The 21851-nt window shown below is 46.1% G+C and overlaps 1 protein-coding gene across 2 annotated transcripts in view; it reads right to left on the bottom strand.

The window, feature by feature from the left end:
• dpf3 (D4, zinc and double PHD fingers, family 3) overlaps positions 1–21851 on the bottom strand; it is a 58164-nt gene that overhangs the window by 34862 nt on the left and 1451 nt on the right. For both annotated transcript variants that reach the window (XM_041864915.2, XM_041864916.2), the window contains exons 2-3: positions 2961–3121; positions 2370–2477 (exon numbers count right to left, since the gene is read on the bottom strand). In XM_041864915.2, coding sequence (XP_041720849.1) covers positions 2370–2477; positions 2961–3121 — 269 coding nt within the window. The remainder of the gene's footprint in view (positions 1–2369; positions 2478–2960; positions 3122–21851) is intronic.

Genomic DNA, 21851 nt, shown 5'->3' with positions numbered 1-21851 from the left:
GAATGTGCGTGTGTACGTGAGGGTGTGGTGTCTGACTAAATGCATGCATTTGTGTGTAACCAGGGTTGGTGAAAGAGCAAGAGAGATGAAGAGAGAGCGAGGGAGGGAGGGAGAGAGAGAGAGACGGAGAGGGAGCAAGGGAGGGAGCGAGAGAGAGAATTTGCATAGAATGCATGCAGAGCAGAATTAGGCCGATACCCGCTAATTATCCAAATCCACAAACAGACCCCACAGAGCCCAAGGACAACAACACAATTAGACCCAACCAAATCATGAGAAAACAAAAAGAGAATTACTTGACACATTGGAAAGAATTAACAAAAAAACAGAGCAAACTAGAATGCTATTTGGCCCTAAACAGAGAGTACACAGTGGCAGAACACCTGACCACTGTGACCGACCCAAATTTAAGGAAAGCTTTGACTATGTACAGACTCAGTGAGCATAGCCTTGCTATTGAGAAAGGCCGCCGTAGGCAGACCTGGCTCTCCAGAGAAGACAGGCTATGTGCACACTGCCCATAAAATGAGGTGGAAACTGAGCTGCACTTCCTAACCTCCTGCCAAATGTATGACCATATTAGAGACACCCGAGCTCCCAAGTGGCACAGCGGTCTAAGGCACTGCATCTCAGTGCTTGAGGCGTCACTACAGACCCCCTGGTTCGATTTTAGGCTGTATCACAACTGGCCGTGATTGGGAGTCCCATAGGGCGGCGCACAATTGGCCCAGCGTCGTCCGGGTTTGGCCGGTGTAGGCTGTTATTGTAAATAAGAATGTGTCCTTAACTGACTTTAAATAAAGGTTAAAAAAAATATATATATATATTTCCCTCAGATTACAGAGATCCACAAATAATTACAAAAAAAAAAAAAAAAAGATTAACTCCCTTATCTACTGGGTGAAATACCACAGTGTGCCATCACAGCAGCAATATTTGTGACCTGTTGCCACAAGAAAAGGGCAACCAGTGAAGAACAAACACCATTGTAAATACAACCCATATTTATGTTAATTTATTTTCCCATTTGTACTTTAACTATTTGCACATTGTTACAACACTGCAAAGAACCTTGGCGTAACCCTGGACCCTGGACAACACCCTGTCGTTCTCCGCTAACATCAAAGCGTTGACCCGATCCTGTAGGTTCATGCTCTACAACATTCGCAGAGTACGACCCTACCTTACACAGAAAGCGGCACAGGTCCTAATCCAGGCACTTGTCATCTCCCGTCTGGATTACTGCAACTCGCTGTTGGCTGGGCTCCCTGCCTGTGCCATTAAACCCCTACAACTCATCCAGAACGCCGCAGCCCGTAAGGTGTTCAACCTTCCCAATGTCACCCCGCTCTTCCGCACACTCTACTGGCTTCCAGTTGAGGCTCGCATCTACTACAAGACCATGGTGCTTTCCTACGGAGCTGTGAGGGGAACGGCACCTCCTTACCTTCAGGCTCTGATCAGACCCTACACCCAAACGAGGGCACTACGTTCATCCACCTCTGGCTTGCTAGCCCCCCTACCTCTACGGAAGCACAGTTCCCGCTCAGCCCAGTCAAAGCTATTCGCTGCTCTGGCACCCCAATGGTGGAACAAGCTCCCTCACGACGCCAGGACAGCGGAGTCACTGACCACCTTCCGGAGACACTTGAAACCCTACCTCTTTAAGGAATACCTGGAATAGTATAAAAGTCATCCTTCTTCCCCTATCCCCCATACATAAAAAAAAAAAAAAAAAAAAAAAGTGGTTGTCCCACTGGCTATCATAAATTGAATGCACAAATTTGTAAGTCGCTCTGGATAAGAGCGTCTGCTAAATGATGTAAATGTAATGTAATGTAAATGTATATATACATAATATGACATTTGAAATGTCTTTATTCTTTTGGAACTTCTGAGTGTAATGTTTACTGTTAATTTTTATAGTTTATTTCACTTTTGTTTACTATCTACTTCACTTGCTTTGGCAATGTTAACATACGTTTCCCATGCCAATAAAGCCCTTAAATTGAAATTTAAATTGAATTGAGAGAGAGGTGAGAGAGAGAGTGAGAGGAAGCGAAGGGAGGGGAGAGAAAATAAAATAATGGAGAGAGAGGGAGGAAAGAGAGAGAGGAGAGAGAGAGTGAGAGGAAGCGAGGGAGGGAGAGAGAGAAAATAAAATAATGGAGAGAGAGGGAGGAAAGAGAGAGAGAGGAGAGAGAGTGAGAGGAAGCGAGGGAGGGAGAGAGAGAAAATAAAATAATGGAGAGAGAGGGAGGAAAGAGAGAGAGGAGAGAGAGAGTGAGAGGAAGCGAGGGAGGGAGAGAGAGAAAATAAAATAATGGAGAGAGAGGGAGGAAAGAGAGAGAGAGATGTCATATTATTACCCAGTCGTAGTTCGCAGAGGCGTAGCTGAGGGTCCATAGGGGGGTGGAGCCTCCTCTTCTTCCTCCAACACCGTGCAGGGTACGTATACATCTGTCCAGCAGCCACACCTACACACACACACACAAAAGTGTCAGAACAAAAAACATTTAACAAATATACATTCAGTGTAGCACACACTTCACTGAAATAGCCTCCAGATAACTCCTTAGTAACCTCTCCATTGACTTTATACACCCCCATAGCATTCCTGCTTCACAATTTGACCTGAGACCCAGGAGGCCTAGCAAGCATTTCTTTACAATCTGCAGATCTGGGCCGTCCATTGAGCCAGAGGGGAACAATATGGTGCTCACTAAGAGCTGGACACAAATAGCCTCTCCCTTAATCTAGCATGCTGGGCCAATAGCCTCTCCCTTAAGCTAGCATGCTGGGCCAATAGCCTCTCCCTTCATCTGGCATGCTGGGCCCTGGGACCACACCCTATACTTTGTGGCCTGCCGAATTTCATTATATGTATTTATTCTGACTTTGTGTGTGTCTGTGGCTCTTTATGTGTGCCATTTTGCTCCCCTGCCCTGCAGTACACCCACCTGGCCCGCGGTGGCGCTGTTCCATCCAGATGTAGCAGTTGTTCTGGGCCACGCCAGTTTGGTTGTCCAGGAAGGGCATGCGGACCGAGCGCTCAGCACACAGACGGGCGTTGTAGCTGCGACAGTGTTCTATGGCCTCCCGGTAGAACTGGTCACCTAACCTTTAAAACACAAGAGACAGATTAATATACTAGTTTATATTTGAGCAATAAGGCACGAGGAGGTGTGGATACAGCCCTTAGCCATGGTATATTGGCCATATACCACAAACCCCTGAGGTGCCTTATTGCTATTATAAACTGGTTACCAACGTAATCAGAGCAGTATAAATAAATGTTTTGTCATACCCGTGGTATACGGTCTGATATACCACGGCTGTCAGCCAGTCAGCTCTCTCTCTCTATCTATCTCTCTCTCTCTCTCTCTCTCTCTCTCTCTCTCTCTCTCTCTCTCTCTCTCTCTCTCATATCCAGATATTACCAGTAGATTTCTGTCAGGTTGGAATGCAGGATTGCTGCCAGAACCATTACAGTACTCGGGATACTGATGTGGTGGCTGACTGTATTCAACAACATGCACTGTCAGGCAAAGAATGTGGCTGCAAGGTCCAATCTAGTACATTTACTCAGCTGCAGCTGTGTATGATGTTGAGTTATGATGGCACTCTCTCTGTCTATACCATTCACTCCATCTCATACGGGACAGTAGAGATCTTACAATAATAATATGCCATTTAGCAGACGCTTTTATCCAAAGCGACTTACAGTCATGTGTGCATAAATGTTTACGTATGGGTGGTCCCGGGGATCGAACCCACTACCCTGGCGTTACAAGCGCCGTGCTCTACCAGTTGAGCTACAGAGGACCACATTATCGCCCCATTTCAAGGCTTCCTTGTCTAGCTGAGATGAACCTTTGGTAAATGTACCTACTTTGCTCTTTTCTTTTATCTGAGAAATGTATTTAGAATGTAAACCAATCAGGGTTTAGGCAACATCCGCACTGAGCTAAAGGCTAGAGCTGCCACTTTCAAGGAGCGGGACTCTAACCCGGACGCTATGCCCTCCGACAAACCATCAAACAGGCAAAGAGTCAATACAGGACTAAGATTGAATCGTACTACACCGGCTCCGACACTCGTCGGATGTGACAGGGCTTGAAAACTATTACAGACTACAAAGGGAAACCCAGCCGCGAGCTGCCCAGTGTTGCAAGCCTACCAGACGAACTAAATCACTTCTATGCTCGCTTCGAGGCAAGCAACACTGAAGCATGCATGAGAGCATCAGCTGTTCCGGATGACTATGTGATCACGCTCTCTGTAGCCGATGTGAGTAAGACTTTTAAGCAGGTCAACATTCACAAGGCCGCAGGGCCAGACGGATTACCAGGACGTGTACTCCGAGCATGCACAATCTACAGTGCCTTCAGAAAGTACTCACACCCCTTGACTTTTTCCACATTTTGTTGTGTTACAGCCTGAATTGAAATTGAGATTTCTTTGTCATTGGCCTACACACAATACCCCATAATGTCAAAGTGGAATTATGTTTTTAGAATTTGTTTTACTAATTAATTAAAAATGAAAACCTGAAATGTCTTGACTCAATAAGTATTCAACCCCTTTGTTATGGCATGCCTAAATAAGTTCAGGAGTAAAAATGTGCTTAACAAGTCACATAATAAGTTGCATGGACAATATCTGTAAGGTCCCTCAGTCGAGCAGTGAATTTCAAACACAGATTTGACCACAAAGACCAGGGAGGTTTTCCAATGCCTCGCAAAGAAGGGCACCTATTGGTAGATGAACATGGGGAAGTTATTAATTACACTTTGGATGGTGTATCAATACACCCAGTCACTACAAAGACACATGCGTCCTTCCTAACTCAGTGGCCGGAGAGGAAGGAAACCGCTCAGGGATTTTACCATGAGGCCAATGCTGACTTTAAAACAGTTACAGCATTTATGGATGTGATAGGAGAAAACTGAGGATGGATCAACAACATTGTAATTACTCCACAATACTAACCTAATTGACAGAGTGAAAAGAAGGAAGCCTGTACAGAATACAAATATTCCAAAACATGCATTCTGTTTGCAACAAGGCACTAAAGTAATACTGCATAAAATGTGGCAAAGCAATTAACTTTTTGTCCTGAATACAAAATGTTATGTTTGGGGCAAATCCAATACAACACATTACTGAGTACCACTCTTCATATTGTTGCCAAGCACAGTGGTCGCTGTATCATGTTATGCATATGCTTGTAATCGTTAAGGACTGGAGAGTTTTTCAGGATAAAAAATAAATGGAATTGAGCTAAGCACAGGCAAAATCCTAGAAGAAAACCTGGTTCAGTCTGCTTTCCACCAGACACTGGGAGATGAATTCACCTTTCAGCAGGACAATAACCTAAAACACAAGGCCAAATCTACACTGGAGTTGGTTACCAAGAAGACGGTGAATGTTCCTGAGTAGCCAAGTTACAGTTTTGACTTGAATCTGCTTGAAAATCTATGGCAAGACCTGAAAATGGTTGTCTAGCAACGATCAACAAACAATTTGACAGAGCTTGAAGAATTTTGAAAATAATAATTGTTGCACAATCCAGGTGTGGAAATCTCTTAGAGTCTTACCCAGAAAGACACAGCTACTTCTACAAAGTATTGACTCAGGGGTGTGAATACTTACGTAAATGAGATATTTCTGTATTTCATTTTCAATAAATTTTGCTAACATATCTAAAAACATGTTTTCACTTTGTCATTATGGGGTATTGTGTGTAGATGGGTGAGAGAGAAAAAATATATTTAATACATTTTGAATTCAGGATGTAACACAACAAAATGTGGAATAAGTTAAGGGGTATGAATACTTTCTGAAGGCACTGCATATGCGGATGATACTAATATGTATACTATTGCCCCGACTGTTGATCTGTCTGTCAAAACTACAGTCAGATTTATAGCTATGCAGGAATCCCTTGCTGATTTAAAATGTGTGCTTAATATGGGCAAAACTAAATACATGTTGTTTTTAGACTCTTGTAAGAACGTTTCAGATTAACTAAAAATACATGTTGTTTTTAGACTCTTGTAAGAACGTTTCAGATTAACTAAAAATACATGTTGTTTTTAGACTCTTGTAAGAACGTTTCAGATTAACTAAAAATACATGTTGTTTTTAGACTCTTGTAAGAACGTTTCAGATTAATTAAAAATACATGTTGTTTTTAGACTCTTGTAAGAACGTTTCACATTAACTAAAAAAATACATGTTGTTTTTAGACTCTTGTAAGAACGTTTCAGATTAACTAAAAATACATGTTGTTTTTAGACTCTTGTAAGAACGTTTCAGATTAACTACATGTTCACTCATTGGATGGTTCTCCAATCGAACATGTTCCTGCATATAAATACTTAGGCATTTTGATTGATATGGATTTTCGTTTAAAAAAACGTATAGATGAGCAGGTTAAGAAGCTAAGATTTAAAGTTGGCTTTTTCCACAGAAACAGATCGTGCCTTTCTCTAAGCAGTAGGAAGCAGATTATTCAGTCAACCTTTTTATCTGTTCTTGATTATGGTGATATTACACTGAACAAAAATATAAACGCAACATGTAAAGTGTTGGTCCCATGAACTGAAATAAAAGATCCCAGAAATGTTCCATATGTACAAAAATCTTATTTGCAAGGTGCACAAATGTGTTTACATCCCTGTTAGTGAGCATTTCTCCTTTGCCAAGATAATCCATCCACCTGACAGGTGTGGCATATCAAGAAGCTGATTAAATAGCATGAACATTACACAGGTGCACCTTGTGCTGGGGACAATAAAAGGCCACTCTAAAATGTGCAGTTTTGTCACACAACACAATGCCACAGATGTCTCAAGTTTTGAGGAAGCGTGCAATTGGCATGCTGACTGCAGGAATGTCCACCAGAGCTATTGCCAGAGAATTTAATGTTAATTTCTCTACCATAAGCCGCCTCCAATGTCGTTTTAGAGAATTTGTCACTACGTCCAACCAGCCTCACAACCGCAGACCACGTGTAACCACGCCAACCCAGGACCTCCACATCCAGCTTCTTCACCTGCGGAATCATCTGAGACCAGCCACCCGGTAAGCTGATGAAACTGTGGGTTTGCACAACTGAAGAATTTCTGCACAAACTGTCAGATACCGTCTCAGGGAAGCTCATCTGCATTCACGTCGTCCTCACCAGGGTCTTGACCTGACTGCAGTTCGGCGTCGTAACCGACTTCAGTTGGCAAAAGCTCACTTTCGATGGCCACTGGCACGCTGGAGAAGTGTGCTCTTCACGGATGAATCGCGGTTTCAACTGTACTGGGCAGATGTCAGACAGTGTGTATGGCGTTATGTGGGCGAGCGGTTTGCTGATGTCAGCATTTTGAACAGAGTGCCCCATGGTGGTGGGGTTATGGTTTAGGCAGCCATAAGCTACGTACAACGAACACAATTGCATTTTATCGATGACAATTTGAATGCACAGAGATACCGTGACAAGATCCTGAGGCCCATTGTCGAGCCATTCATCCTCCGCCATCACCTCATGTTTCAGCATGACAATGCACGACCCCATGTCGCAAGGACCTGTCCACAATTCCTGGAAGCTGAAAATGGCCTGCATACTCACCAGACTTTTTTTTAAAAAGGTATCTGTGACCAACAGATGCATATCTATATTCCCAGTCATGTGAAATCCATAGATTAGGGCCTAATGAATTTATTTAACTTGACCGATTTCTCAGTAGGTCTCAATATGTCTCAATAGGTCTCAATATGTCTTCCCTGTTAAAATAAAGGTTAAATAAAAAATTAAAAGATCTACCTCTCACTCGCTCCTCCCTTTCTATGCCAAACTCCTCCCTTTGTATACAAAGCTCCTCCCTTTCTATACACAGCTCCTCCCTTTCTATACCAAGCCCCTCCCTTTCTATACCAAGCCCCTCCCTTTCTATACCAAGCTCCTCCCTTTCTATACCAAGCTCCTCCCTTTCCCCATCACAGCTCTATCTTTCTATCTTCCCACCATCTGTCTCCCCCTCTCCCTCCCTCTCTCCCTCCGTCTCCCTCTCCCTCTCTCCCTCCGTCTCCGTCTCCCTCTCTCTCTCTCTCTCCCTCCGTCTCCCTCTCCCTCTCTCCCTCCGTCTCCCTCTCTCTCTCTCCCTCCGTCTCCCTCCCTCTCCCTCTCTCCCTCCCTCTCCCTCTCTCCCTCCCTCTCCCTCTCCCTCCGTCTCCATCTGTGTCTCTCTGTCTCTGTCTCTGTCTCTGTCTCTGCCCCTGTGTCTCTGTCTCTGCCCTGCCATATTCTCTGGACATTTCTGTCCCACTCCTACAAAGGAGTGTGTGTGTTCCCTCCCTCAGGCCTCTGTTACATAATGATGTACAGCTAGGCTCAGCAACAGAGGGACACGCTCCACTTGAGTGTGTGTGTGTGTGTGTGTATGTGATGTGTGTGTGTGTGTGATGTGTGTGTGTGTGTATGTGATGTGTGTGATGTGTGTGTGTGTGTGTGTGTGTGTATGTGATGTGTGTGTGTGTGTGTATGTGTGTGTGTTTGTGATGTGTGTTTGTGATGTGTGTGTGTGTCTGTGTGTGTGTGCTAGGCCCAGCAACAGAGGAGCGCATCACATCACACCACGCTCCACTGTGTGTGTGTGTGTGTGTGTGTGTGTGTGTGTGTGTGTGTGTGTGTGTGTGTGTGTGTGTGAGAGAGAGAGAGGGAGAGAGTGGGATTGTCACAGTATGCCTTTAAAGATGTGGGTCATGTGGGTCCGAGGATGAAGTGTGTTCTATAATCCAAATACGCATACACAGATCTCGACCATCAGAACATTTAGCTCTAAGCCATGTTCCTATCTGTGTCCATTAAGGTTTGAATGGTTGATCTGTTGCTTATGTAAGTTTTGCATGTTACAGAAACCCTTTCCTCTCAGAGAGAGTTTACTGGACGCAGCTAGAACGTGAGTGTCCAAAGAGAGAGAAGTAGCTTCCTGTTCCTGTTGAGACTGGGAACACCTCAACAATAATACCAGGAGGAGGGAGCCCGAGGACAGCAACACAATTAGACCCAACCAAATCATGACAAAACAAAAAGATAATGACTTGACACATTGGAAAGAACAAACAAAAAAACAGAGCAAACTAGAATGCTATTTGGCCCTGAACAGAGAGAACACAGTGGCAGAATACCTGACCACTGTGACTGACCCAAAATTAAGGAAAGCTTTGACTATGTACAGACTCAGTGAGCATAGCCTTGCTATTGAGAAAGGCCGCCGTAGGCAGACCTGGCTCTCAAGAGAAGACAGGCTATGTGCACACTGCCCACAAAATGAGGTGGAAACTGAGCTGCACTTCCTAACCTCCTGCCAAATGTATGACCATATTAGAGACACATATTTCCTTCAGATTACACAGACCCACAAAGAATTCGAAAACAAATCACATTTTGATAACCTCCCATGTCTATTGGGTGAAATACCACAGTGTGCAATCACAGCAGCAAGATTTGTGACCTGTTGCCACAAGAAAAGGGCAACCAGTGAAGAACAAACACCATTGTAAATATAACCCATATTTATGTTTATTTATTTTCCCTTTTCTACTTTAACTATTTGCACATTGTTACAACACTGTATATAGACATAATATGACACTTGAAATGTCTTTATTCTTTTGGAACTTCTGAGTGTAATGTTTACTGTTAATATTTATTGTTTATTTCACTTTTGTTTACTATCTACTTCACTTGCTTTGGCAATGTTAACATACGTTTCCCATGCCAATAAAGCCCTTAAATTGAATTGAGTTGAGTTCTATAACATGACATGATGACACTTCCCCTGACATCCTCGACAACAGCTTGGACGTTGGGTTGCAAATGGCTTTGTTAGTATTGCATTGTCACACACACAGGGGCGGACACACACTCCATGACAATTGGAGAGGCCAGTTTGAAAGGCCAGTGAAATGTTTTCATATAAACAGTAGTGTCCAAAGCAGTCAGGCCCAGTTTAGCTGCTACCCACTCTCACATGCTGTTTACAGTGGAACTACACCTCTCTCTCTCTCTCTCTCTCTCTCTCTCTCTCTCTCTCTCTCTCTCTCTCTCTCTCTCTCTCTCTCTCTCTCTCTCTCTCTCTCTCTCTCTCTCTCTCTCTCTCTCTCTCTCTCTCTCTCTCTCTCTCTCTCTCTCTCTCTCTCTCTCTCTCTCTCTCTCTCTCTCTCTCTCTCTCTCTCTCTCTCTCTCTCTCTCTCTCTCTCTCTCTCTCTCTCTCTCTCTCTCTCTCTCTCTCTCTCTCTCTCTCTCTCTCTCTCTCTCTCTCTCTCTCTCTCTCTCTCTCTCTCTCTCTCTCTCTCTCTCTCTCTCTCTCTCTCTCTCTCTCTCTCTCTCTCTCTCTCTCTCTCTCTCTCTCTCTCTCTCTCTCTCTCTCTCTCTCTCTCTCTCTTCTCTCTCTCTCTTCTCTCTCTCTCTCTCCTCTCTCTCTCTCTCTCTCTCTCTCTCTCTCTCTCTCTCTCTCTCTCGACCAACAGGGTCCCTCCTCCCTCATGATTCAAATTCTAATGCGCCTCTCTTTCCTCTCTCTTCTATTCAACCCCTAGAGCCCCCCCCAGCCACTCACAGATATCTATGAATAATCATGACCTGAAGCTTTTCATTGGTTGGCGAAAGTTGTAATTACATTCCATATGCGTAAAGCGGTGGTAACAGTATCACACTTCCAATGAGAGGTTCATATGAATATACAATGAATATTCATTTATAGACTTAAACTATAGAGCCCAGTCCTATTGAATCCTTCTATTGGGGACAGGTTGTCTATGACATGGAATAGAATCAACGTTGTTTCCACGTCATTTCAATGAAAGCTCGCTGCCATTGGACTCTGGAGCAGTGGAAACGCGTTCTCTGGAGTGATGAATCACGCTTCACCATTTGGCAGTCCGACGGACAAATCTGGGTTTGGTGGATGCCAGGAGAATGCTACCTGCCCGAATGCATAGTGCCAACTGTAATGTTTGGTGGAGGGGGAATAATGGTCTGGGGCTGTTTTTCATGGTTCCAGTGAAAGGAAATCTTAACGCTACAGCATTCAATTACATTCTAGACGATTCTGTGGTTACAACTTTGTGGCAACAGTTTGGGGAAGGCCCTGTCGTGTATTGAGATTATGACGTTGTTAATGTTTTAAGTGGAACCAGAGAGGACGTTAATTTTAGTATCAAGAGGGAATGTTTTAGGGTAACGCCACATACAACAGACAGGAAGTGTGTTGTAGACAGGGGATTGGACAGTAGAGGGAGCCACCCACATCTTGGGGAGATTATATATACTGGGGGAAAAACGAAGGAGAGGGCAGAGCGGCCATTCTGAGGCGTCGCTCTCCGGATGTCATGACATCTGTCACTTATGCTGAAGCTTGTGATATGAATAAACCTTATGATCCAGGTTCAGTATAAGCGGACTCCTTTGTTCATCAGCAATAATTGCCACCATTCACCCGATACGACAGCCCTTTCCTGTTTCAGCATGACAATGCTACCGTGCACAAAGTGAGGTCCATACAGAAATGGTTGGTCGAGATCAGTGTTAAAGAACTTGACTGGCCTGCACAGAGCCCTGAACTCAACCCCATCGAACACCTAATTGGAATGCCGACTGCGAGCCAGGCCTAATCGCCCAACATCAGTGCCCGACCTCACAAATGCTCTTGTGGTTGAATGGAAGCAAGTCCCCGCAGTAATGTTCCAACATCTAGTGTAAAGCCTTCCCAGAAGAGTGGAGGCTGTTATAGCAGCAAAGGGGGGACCAACTCCATATTAATGCCCATGATTTTGGAATGAGTTGTTTGACGAGCAGGTGTCCACATACTTTTGGTCTTGTAGTGCATATATCCAGCCTACACACATACATATATACACACACACACACACACACACACACACACAGACACACACTGACCAGTACAAATAACATCCATATCTCCAGCTTACAGTGATGTTCTCTAGGCCTGCATGTGGATCTCTGAGCAGTACATCTAATCTAGGTCTTAGTGGTAAACACCAACTTGGGAAACGGTTCCACTTCAGACTATTAGCTGCGGTTCTACAGTTACCTTCAGACTGAGTGTATGTGTGTGTGTTGCTTGCATATGTGTGTGTGTGTGTGTGTGTGTGTCTCCTACATATAGCCAGTGCTTCCTTTATCAGAAGAGGTTCAACCCTGCTGTACAGAGCTCTCTCAGCCCTCCTCACCCTCCTCCAGCCCTCCTCACCCATCCTCCAGCCCTCCTCACCCTCCTCCAGCCCTCCTCACCCTCCTCCAGCCCTCCTCACCCTCCTCCAGCCCTCCTCCAGCCCTCCTCACCTCTCCTCCAGCCCTCCTCACCCTCCTCCACCTCTCCTCCAGCCCTCCTCACCCTCCTCCAGCCCTCCTCATCCTCCTCAAGCCCTCCTCACCAGCCCTTACAGAGAGAAGCCCAATCAGCTCAATCAGATTAGTGCTAAGGTTATGATGTCAGCAGCCGGCTCCAGAAGACTCCCCACCGGCCTGGACAAAGACAGCCAGGAGAGGGGCTCCGATCTGGGCTAGGGCGGGCTGGGAGGGAGGGCCCTCTGAAGGGAGAGGGTGGGAGGGAGGAGGGAGAAAGGGGGGTTGAGGGAAAGACAAGAGGGGAGAGGGAGAGGAAAGAGGAGCAGGGGACAAGGCTAGGGGAGGCAAGGAGGCTAGTGGAGGCTAGGTGGCTAGGGGAGGCAAGGAGGCAAGGAGGCTAGGGGAGGCTAGGAGGCTAGGAGAGGCTAGGTGGCTAGGGGAGGCTAGGGGAGGCTAGGAAGCTAGGGGAGGCTAGGAGGCTAGGAGACTAGGGGAGGCTAGGAAGCTAGGGGAGGCTAGGTGGCTAGGGGAGGCTAGGTGGCTAGGGGAGGCTAGGTGGCTAGTGGAGGCTAGGGGAGGCTAGGTGGCTAGTGGAGGCTAGGGGAGGCTAGGTGGCTAGTGGAGGCTTGGGGAGGCAAGGGGAGGCTAGGAGGCTAGGGGAGGATAGGAGGCAAGGGGATGATAGGAGGCTAGGGGAGGCTAGGAGACTAGGGGAGGATAGGAGGCAAGGGGAGGATAGGAGGCTAGGGGATGATAGGAGGCTAGGGGAGGCTAGGAGACTAGGGGAGGATAGGAGGCTAGGGGAGGCTAGGGGAGGATAGGAGGCTAGGAGAGGATAGGAGGCTAGGAGAGGATAGGAGGCTAGGGGAGGCTAGGGGAGGATAGGAGGCTAGGGGAGGCTAGGGGAGGATAGGAGGCAAGGGGAGGATAGGAGGCTAGGGGAGGATAGGAGGCAAGGGGAGGATAGGAGGATAGGAGAGGATAGGAGGCTAGGGGAGGCTAGGGGAGGATAGGAGGCTAGGGGAGGCTAGGGGAGGATAGGAGGCTAGGGGAGGCTAGGTGGCTAGGGGAGGCTAGGTGGCTAGGGGAGGCTAGGTGGCTAGGGGAGGCTAGGTGGCTAGTGGAGGCTAGGGGAGGCTAGGTGGCTAGTGGAGGCTAGGTGGCTAGTGGAGGCTTGGTGGCTAGTGGAGGCTAGGGGAGGCTAGGTGGCTAGTGGAGGCTTGGGGAGGCTAGGGGAGGCTAGGAGGCTAGGGGAGGATAGGAGGCAAGGGGATGATAGGAGGCTAGGGGAGGATAGGAGGCTAGGGGAGGATAGGAGGCTAGGGGAGGATAGGAGGCTAGGAGAGAATAGGAGGCTAGGGGAGGATAGGAGGCTAGGGGAGGATAGGAGGCTAGGAGAGAATAGGAGGCTAGGGGAGGCTAGGGGGGCTAGGGGAGGCTGAGAGGTTTTTGTAGGAGAAAGGGGAGGAAAAAGGGGAGAAAGAAGGAGAGGTGAAGGAGGAGAAGGAGAGAGAGGAGATGAGCCAAGGTCATGGTTCCCCAGACCCAGACAAACACACTCTCTGCCGGGAGGAGAAGAAAGGGAGAAGAATGGAGAGAAAGCGATAGAGCGATGAAGAGGGGAGAGGGAGAGAGAGCAATAGAAATATGGAGAGGGGAGAGGGACACTGGGAGAGACGGAGAGATGGCGAGGGAGAGCGAGAGAGAGAGACCAGTGAAGAACAAACACCATTAGAAATACAACCTATATTTATGTTTATTTACTTTTTTGTACTTTAACTATTTGCACATCATTACAAAACTGTATATAGACATAATATGACATTTGAAATGTCTTTATTCTTTTGGAACTTTTGTGAGTGTAATGTTTACTGTTCATTTTGTTTTGTTTATTATTATCTATTTCACTTGCTTTGGCAATGTTAACATACGTTTCCCATGCCAATAAAGCCATTAGATTGAATTGAATTGAATTGAGAGAGAGAGAGACAGAGAGAGAGAGAGATAGACAAATAGAGAGATTCAAACTCACACTCTCTCCCCTTCAAACTCACATTCTCTCCCCTTCAAACTCACACACACACACACACACACACACACAATCACCCTCCCCCTCACACACACACCCTCTCATACACACACCCTCTCCCCCCTCACACACAAATTCAGCCTACATACAGAAATGTGCCAGATCCATGTGCTGAACAGGAAAAAGGATTGATGATCCCTCCATGGAGGCTCCCTATAAAACAAAGACTGCGTCCCCAATGGCACCCTATTCCCTATTTAGTGCACTACTTTAGACCAGAGTCCTATGGAACCTGGACAAAAGAAGTGCACTATACATGGACCCAATTTGTAAGTCTCTCTGGATAAGAGCGTCTGCTAAATGACTTAAAATGTAAATGTAAAGGGTGCCAAATGTTCCCGGCCGTTCTAATTCCCAACGCCTGGAAAACATTCCCGCCAGTCCGGCCATTCCCAAAGCCGAGCGGGAATCACAAAGGCCAGGGAGCAGGAGCGCTGCTCCAGTGTTTAGAGAGGCCAGGGAGCAGGAGAGCTGCTCCAGTGTTTAGAGAGGCCAGGGAGCAGGAGAACTGCTCCAGTGTTTAGAGAGGCCAGGGAGAGCTGCTCCAGTGTTTAGAGAGGCCAGGGAGCAGGAGAACTGCTCCAGTGTTTAGAGAGGCCAGGGAGCAGGAGAACTGCTCCAGTGTTTAGAGAGGCCAGGGAGCAGGAGAACTGCTCCAGTGTTTAGAGAGGCCAGGGAGCAGGAGAACTGCTCCAGTGTTTAGAGAGGCCAGGGAGAGCTGCTCCAGTGTTTAGAGAGGCCAGGGAGCTGGAGAACTGCTCCAGTGTTTAGAGAGGTCAGGGAGCAGGAGAACTGCTCCAGTGTTTAGAGAGGCCAGGGAGCAGGAGAACTGCTCCAGTGTTTAGAGAGGCCAGGGAGCAGGAGAACTGCTCCAGTGTTTAGAGAGGCCAGGGAGCAGGAGAACTGCTCCAGTGTTTAGAGAGGCCAGGGAGCAGGAGAACTGCTCCAGTGTTTAGAGAGGCCAGGGAGAGCTGCTCCAGTGTTTAGAGAGGCCAGGGAGCAGGAGAACTGCTCCAGTGTTTAGAGAGGCCAGGGAGCAGGAGAGCTGCTCCAGTGTTTAGAGAGGCCAGGGAGCAGGAGGAGCTGCTCCAGTGTTTAGAGAGGCCAGGGAGCAGGAGAACTGCTCCAGTGTTTAGAGAGGCCAGGGAGAGCTGCTCCAGTGTTTAGAGAGGCCAGGGAGCAGGAGAACTGCTCCAGTGTTTAGAGAGGCCAGGGAGCAGGAGAGCTGCTCCAGTGTTTAGAGTTGGTCTGAAAGCACACAGCAACTATCAATCACTCTAGCTCCCTCTCCCGCAAAACGGGGGAGGGGAGCGGGTTCCTGTAAGCCAGGCACACACACATGATACTATACAGACCCCACTCCCCCAGACATCCCCCCACACACCCTCTTCTCCTATACATTTAACCCCTGCACAGCCCGCCCCCGCCAATCTACACACACAGAGACGGACCTGCCCACCTCTATATCCCTCATGGGTAGTCCCGCCAACCTCACAGTTCAAATCACAGACACACACATTTCCAGTGAGTGCACGGGACGCGACCCTGCAGAAAAACAGGCCATTGTAGCATATTGTCTCTGTCTATTGTCCTGTATCATCTTCTTTTGTTGTGTTGCATTGTGGGGGTCTATGTAGACCTCAAATGCAATGTTTCCCTTTGCTGACGTGTTGCCAGTTCTCTTTCAAAGACGCAGCTTTTTTGAATCCCCAAAAGACTTCCTAACGTCAAATAAAGATGAATAATATTAATAACATCCATAATTCAGAAGAATGACGTGACGACGCGTTATGATGATGACATATGCTGATGAATGTTATTGATGTGAGAACAGGAAGGTTGTTATCTTCTGGTTGTTAATGTGTGTGATTTAACTAGTACACCTTCCTGAGCCTTTCTGTTATTTGTGTTTCCCCAGACAGGCTCAACACGGAGGCATCCTGTTCACTGTGATTTAAATGGTAATAACTGAACTCACTTCGTCAGAGAATAGTCTTATTCACTGATAATACCATAGTAATAACTAACTTCAATTTGATCACTGCCTTAAAATGCTAATAACATAATATATTAAATTGTCCAGTAGGGACCATACGATATTATCACCATACTGAGGGGCCTCACCATACCATATTATCACCATACTGAGGGACCTCACCATACCATATTATCACCATACTGAGGGACCTCACCATACCATATTATCACCACACTGAGGGGCCTCTCCATACCATATTATCACCATACTGAGGGGCCTCACCATACCATATTATAACCACACTGAGGGGCCTCTCAATATGATCTCTCTCTCTCTCTCTCTCTATTCAATTTAAGGGCTTTATTGGCATGGGAAACGTATGTTAACATTGCCAAAGCAAGTGAAGTAGATAGTAAACAAAAGTGAAATAAACAAGAAATATTAACAGTAAACATTCTCTCTCTCTCTCTCTTTCTCTCTCTCTCTCCCTACCCCCCCACCAACTCCCCAAACACACACACGCCCCCTCCTCATCTGTCCATATCCTAAGTGTGAATTGAAGTGTATACATGCATTACCTCTTCTTAAGCCTTTGCTCTTAGAGTCATTTAAAAGTGCTTTTGTTTTCTGTAGAGAGCAGGAGACAAACCATGGACAACGAACGTCCCACTGTCCCAAACCCCATATCAACAGAACAGAACAGGGCTGTTGTTACGAGCTAAGTGCAAACCCGACACCTCTCATGGAACCACAATGGTCAGATAGGAACCACATTAAACCCAATCCGGGCGCCGATGACGTGGACGTCGATTGAGGCAGCCCCCTGCACCTCTCTGATTCAGAGGGGTTGGGTTAAATGCAGGAGACACATTTCGGTTGAATGAATTCAGTTGTCCAACTGACGAGGTATCCCCTTTTCCCTTGATAAGGCCCAGCACAAAGAGGATACATTTGAATATGTGATTCATATCTATGTAAAACTAGACTCTCTCCTTCCCTGTGATACAATGCATCGAATACAAAAGGTCCTTTCTTTCATGCTTTAACTGAATTCCCTATGGAGGAGTCTTCTGAAATGGTAGATAGCACCATACAGACAGAATATAGTCTGGGCCAGGTAGAATTTAGCCTGGCTATAAAAAAGACAGAATATAGTCTGGGCCAGGTAGCATTTAGCCTGCCTATAAAACAGACAGAATGTAGTCTGGGCCAGGTAGAATTTATCCTGCCTGTAAAACAGACAGAATATAGTCTGGGCCAGGTAGAATTTAGCCTGGCTATAAAACAGACAGAATATAGTCTGGGCCAGGTAGAATTTAGCCTGGCTATAAAACAGACAGAATATAGTCTGGGCCAGGTAGAATTTAGCCTGGCTATAAAACAGACAGAATATAGTCTGGGCCAGGTAGAATTTAGCCTGGCTATAAAACAGACAGAATGCTGCACTCACTATTGTTTGTTTGACTTCACACTGGTTCAACTAGGAACATAGCCAAGTGACTAAGAACAGTATTTACAGTTGAAGTAGGAAGTTTACATACACTTAGGTTGGAGTCATTAAAACTCGTTTTTTCAACCACTCCACACATTTCTTGTTAACAAATTATAGTTTTGGCAAGTCGGTTAGGACATCTACTTTGTGCATGACAAGTCATTTTTCCAACAATTGTTTACAGACAGATTATTTCACTTATAATTCACTGTATCACAATTCCAGTGGGTCAGAAGGTTACGTACACTAAGTTGACTGTGCCTTTAAACAGCTTGGAAAATTCCAGAAAATTATGTCATGGCTTTAGAAGCTTCTGATAGGCTAATTGACATAATTTGAGTCAATTGAAGGTGTACATGTGGATGTATTTCAAGGCCTACCTTCAAACTCAGTGCCTCTTTGCTTGACATCATGGGAAAATCTAAAGAAATCAGCCAAAATTGTAGACCTCCACAAGTCTGGTTCATCCTTGGGAGCAATTTCCAAACGCCTGAAGGTACCACGTTCATCTGTACAAACAATAGTACGCAAGTATAAACACCATGGGACCACTCAGGAAGGAGACGCGTTCTGTCTCCTAGAGATGAACGTACTTTGGTGCGAAAAGTGCAAATCAATCTCAGAACAACAGCAAAGGACCTTGTGAAGATGCTGGAGGAAACAGGTACAAAAGTATCTATATCCACATATCGACATATCGACACGAGTCCTATATCGACATAACCTGAAAGGCCGCACAGCAAGGAAGAAGCCCCTGCTCCAAAACCGCCATACAAAAGCCAGACTACGGTTTGCAATTGCACATAGGGACAAAGATCTTACTTTTTGGAGAAATGTCCTCTGGTCTGATGAAACAAAAATGTAACTGTTTGGCCATAATGACCAACGTTATGTTTGGAGGAAAAAGGGGTAGGCTTGCAAGCCGAAGAACATCATCCCAACCGTGAAGCACGGGGGTAGCAACATCATGCTGTGGGGGTGCTTTGCTGCAGGAGGGACTGGTGCACTTCACAAAATAGATGGCATCATGAGGAAGGAAAATTATGTGGATATATTGAAGCAACATCTCAAGACATCAGTCAGGAAGTTAAAGCTTGGTCGCAAATGGGTCTTCCAAATGGACAATGACCCCAAGCGTACTTCCAAAGTTGTGGCAAAATGGCTTAAGGACAACAAAGTCAAGGTATTGGCGTGGCCATCACAAAGCCCTGACCACCTTTCCTATAGAAAATGTGTGGGCAGAACTGAAAAAGCATGTGCGAGCAAGGAGGCCTGCAGTTACACCAGCTCTGTCAGGAGGAATGGGCCAAAATTCACCCAACTTATTGTGGGAAACTTGTGGAAGGCTACCCGAAACGTTTGACCCAGGTTAAACAATTTAAAGGCAATGCTACCAAATATTAAATCAAATCAAATTTTATTTGCCACATGCGACGAATACAACAGGTGTAGATATTACAGTTTTAAGTGTTAAGTAAAAAGAATAAAAGCAAATAACTTGAGAGCAGCAGTAAAATAAAATAACAGTAGGGAGGCTATATACAGGGGGGTACCGATGCAGAGTCAATGTGGGGAGGCACCGGCTAGTCAAGGTAGTTGAAGTAATATGTACATGTGGGTAGAGTTAAAGTGACTATGCATAAATAATAGACAGAGTAGCAGCAGCGTAAAAAAGGGGGGTGGGGGGGGCAGTGTAAATAGTCCGGGTAGCCATGATTAGCTGTTCAGGAGTCTTATGGCTTGGGGGTAGAAGCTGTTGAGATGCCTTTTGGACCTAGACTTGGCGCTACGGTACCGCTTGCCGTGCGGTAGCAGAGAGAACAGTCTATGACTAGGGTGGCTGGAGTAATTGGCAATTTTTAGGGCCTTCCTCTGACACCGCCTGGTATAGAGGTCCTGGATGGCAGGAAGCTTGGCCCCAGTGATGTACTGGGCCGTACGCACTACCCTCTGTAGTGCCTTGCGGTCGGAGGCCGAGCAGTTGCCATACCAGGCGGTGATGCAACCAGTCAGGATGCTCTCGATGGTGCAGCTGTATACCTTTTTGAGGATTTGAGGACCCATGCCAAATCTTTTCAGTCTCATGAGGGGGAATAGGCTTTGTCGTGCCCTCTTCACGACTGTCTTGGTGTGTTTGGACCATGATAGTTTGTTGGTGATGTGGACACAAATGAACTTGAAGCTCTCAACCTGTTCCACCACAGCCCCGTTGATGAGAAGTGGGGTGTGCTCAGTCCTCTTTTTTTGCTGTAGTCCACAATCATCTCCTTCGTCTTGATCACATTGAGGGAGAGGTTGTTATCCTGGCACCACACGGCCAGGTCTCGGACCTCCTCCCTATAGGCTGTCTCATCGTTGTCGGTGATCAGGCCTACCACTGTTGTGTCGTCAGCAAACTTAATGATGGTGTTGGAGTCGTGCCTGGCCATGCAGTCATGGGTGAACAGGGAGTACAGGAGGGGACTGAGCACGCACCCCTGAGGGGCCCCCGTGTTGAGGATCAGCGTGGCAGATGTGTTGTTACCTACCTACCTATACTAATTGAGTGTATGTAAACTTCTGACCCACTGGGAATGTGATGAAAGAAATAAAAGCTGAAATAATTCATTCTCTCTACTATTATTCTGACATTTCACATTCTTAAAATAAAGTGGTGATCCTAACTGACCTAAGACATGGAATGTTTTACTAGGATTAAATGTCAGGAATTGTGAAAAACTGAGTTTAAATGTATTTGGCTAAGGTGTACGTAAACTTCCCACTTCAACTGTATATTGAAAACAACAGTATCAACATATACCAGTTTTTAGTAGTCAATTGGCAAGAAGGCATCTTGTGTGTAACTGCATGCATATTTCAGCCAATGCACAATCTGGACACAAACACGTTGGCTGCACTGTCTAGTTGGTTGCTCTGCTGTCAGTGAAGGCCCATCTGTTAGACCAAACAATGTGGCTTGTTTAGTGAAGACCTGGAATGCAGCCTGTTTTCATGACTACAACTCCAACAATAGGCTGTGTCATAACTCCGTGCCAGAACCCTGCGCTACATTCCACAGCAAATGTGGGTAAATATCTCCTGATAGTCTGTGTCTGACCAGGCAGAGAGTCTGTACGTGTCCCAAATGGCACCCTATTCCCTATGTAGTGCACTACTTCTGACTGGGGAGTACACTACTTCTAACCAGATCCCTGCTCAAAAGTAGTGCACTATATAGGGAACATGTTGCCATTTGGGCCTGTCTGTGAATAGAATCACATCACTTTTCACAGACAGATACAGCAGTTGGAGAATGCTGTAAGGCCTTTACACAGAGAATATCCAGGCAGCAGGCAGCAATGACTACATGGGAGCAGCAATGACTACAGGAGAGCAGCAATGACTACATGGGAGCAGCAATGATTACAGGAGAGCAGCAATGATTACAGGAGAGCAGCAATGACTACAGGAGAGCAGCAATGACTACAGGAGAGCAGCAATGATTACAGGAGAGCATCAATGACTACAGGAGAGCAGCAATGATTACAGGAGAGCAACAGTGACTACAGAAGAGCATCAATGATTACAGGAGAGCAGCAATGACTACAGGAGAGCAGCAATGATTACAGGAGAGCAGCAATGATTACAGGAGAGCAGCAATGATTACAGGAGAGCAGCAATGACTACATGAGAGCAGCAATGATTACAGGAGAGCAGCAATGACTACAGGGGAGCAGCAATGATTACAGGAGAGCAGCAATGACTACAGGAGAGCAGCAATGACTACAGGAGAGCAGCAATGATTACAGGAGAGCAACAGTGACTACAGAAGAGCAGCAATGATTACATGAGAGCAGCAATAACTACAGGAGAGCAGCAATGACTACAGGAGAGCAGCAATGACTACAGGAGAGCAGCAATGACTACAGGAGGGCAGCAATGATTA

Source organism: Coregonus clupeaformis, chromosome 36 (genome assembly GCF_020615455.1).
Source record: "Coregonus clupeaformis isolate EN_2021a chromosome 36, ASM2061545v1, whole genome shotgun sequence".
NCBI lineage: Eukaryota > Metazoa > Chordata > Actinopteri > Salmoniformes > Salmonidae > Coregonus > Coregonus clupeaformis.
The sequence above is the reverse complement of the archived record's forward strand: the minus strand, read 5'-3'. Positions and strand labels throughout refer to the sequence as shown.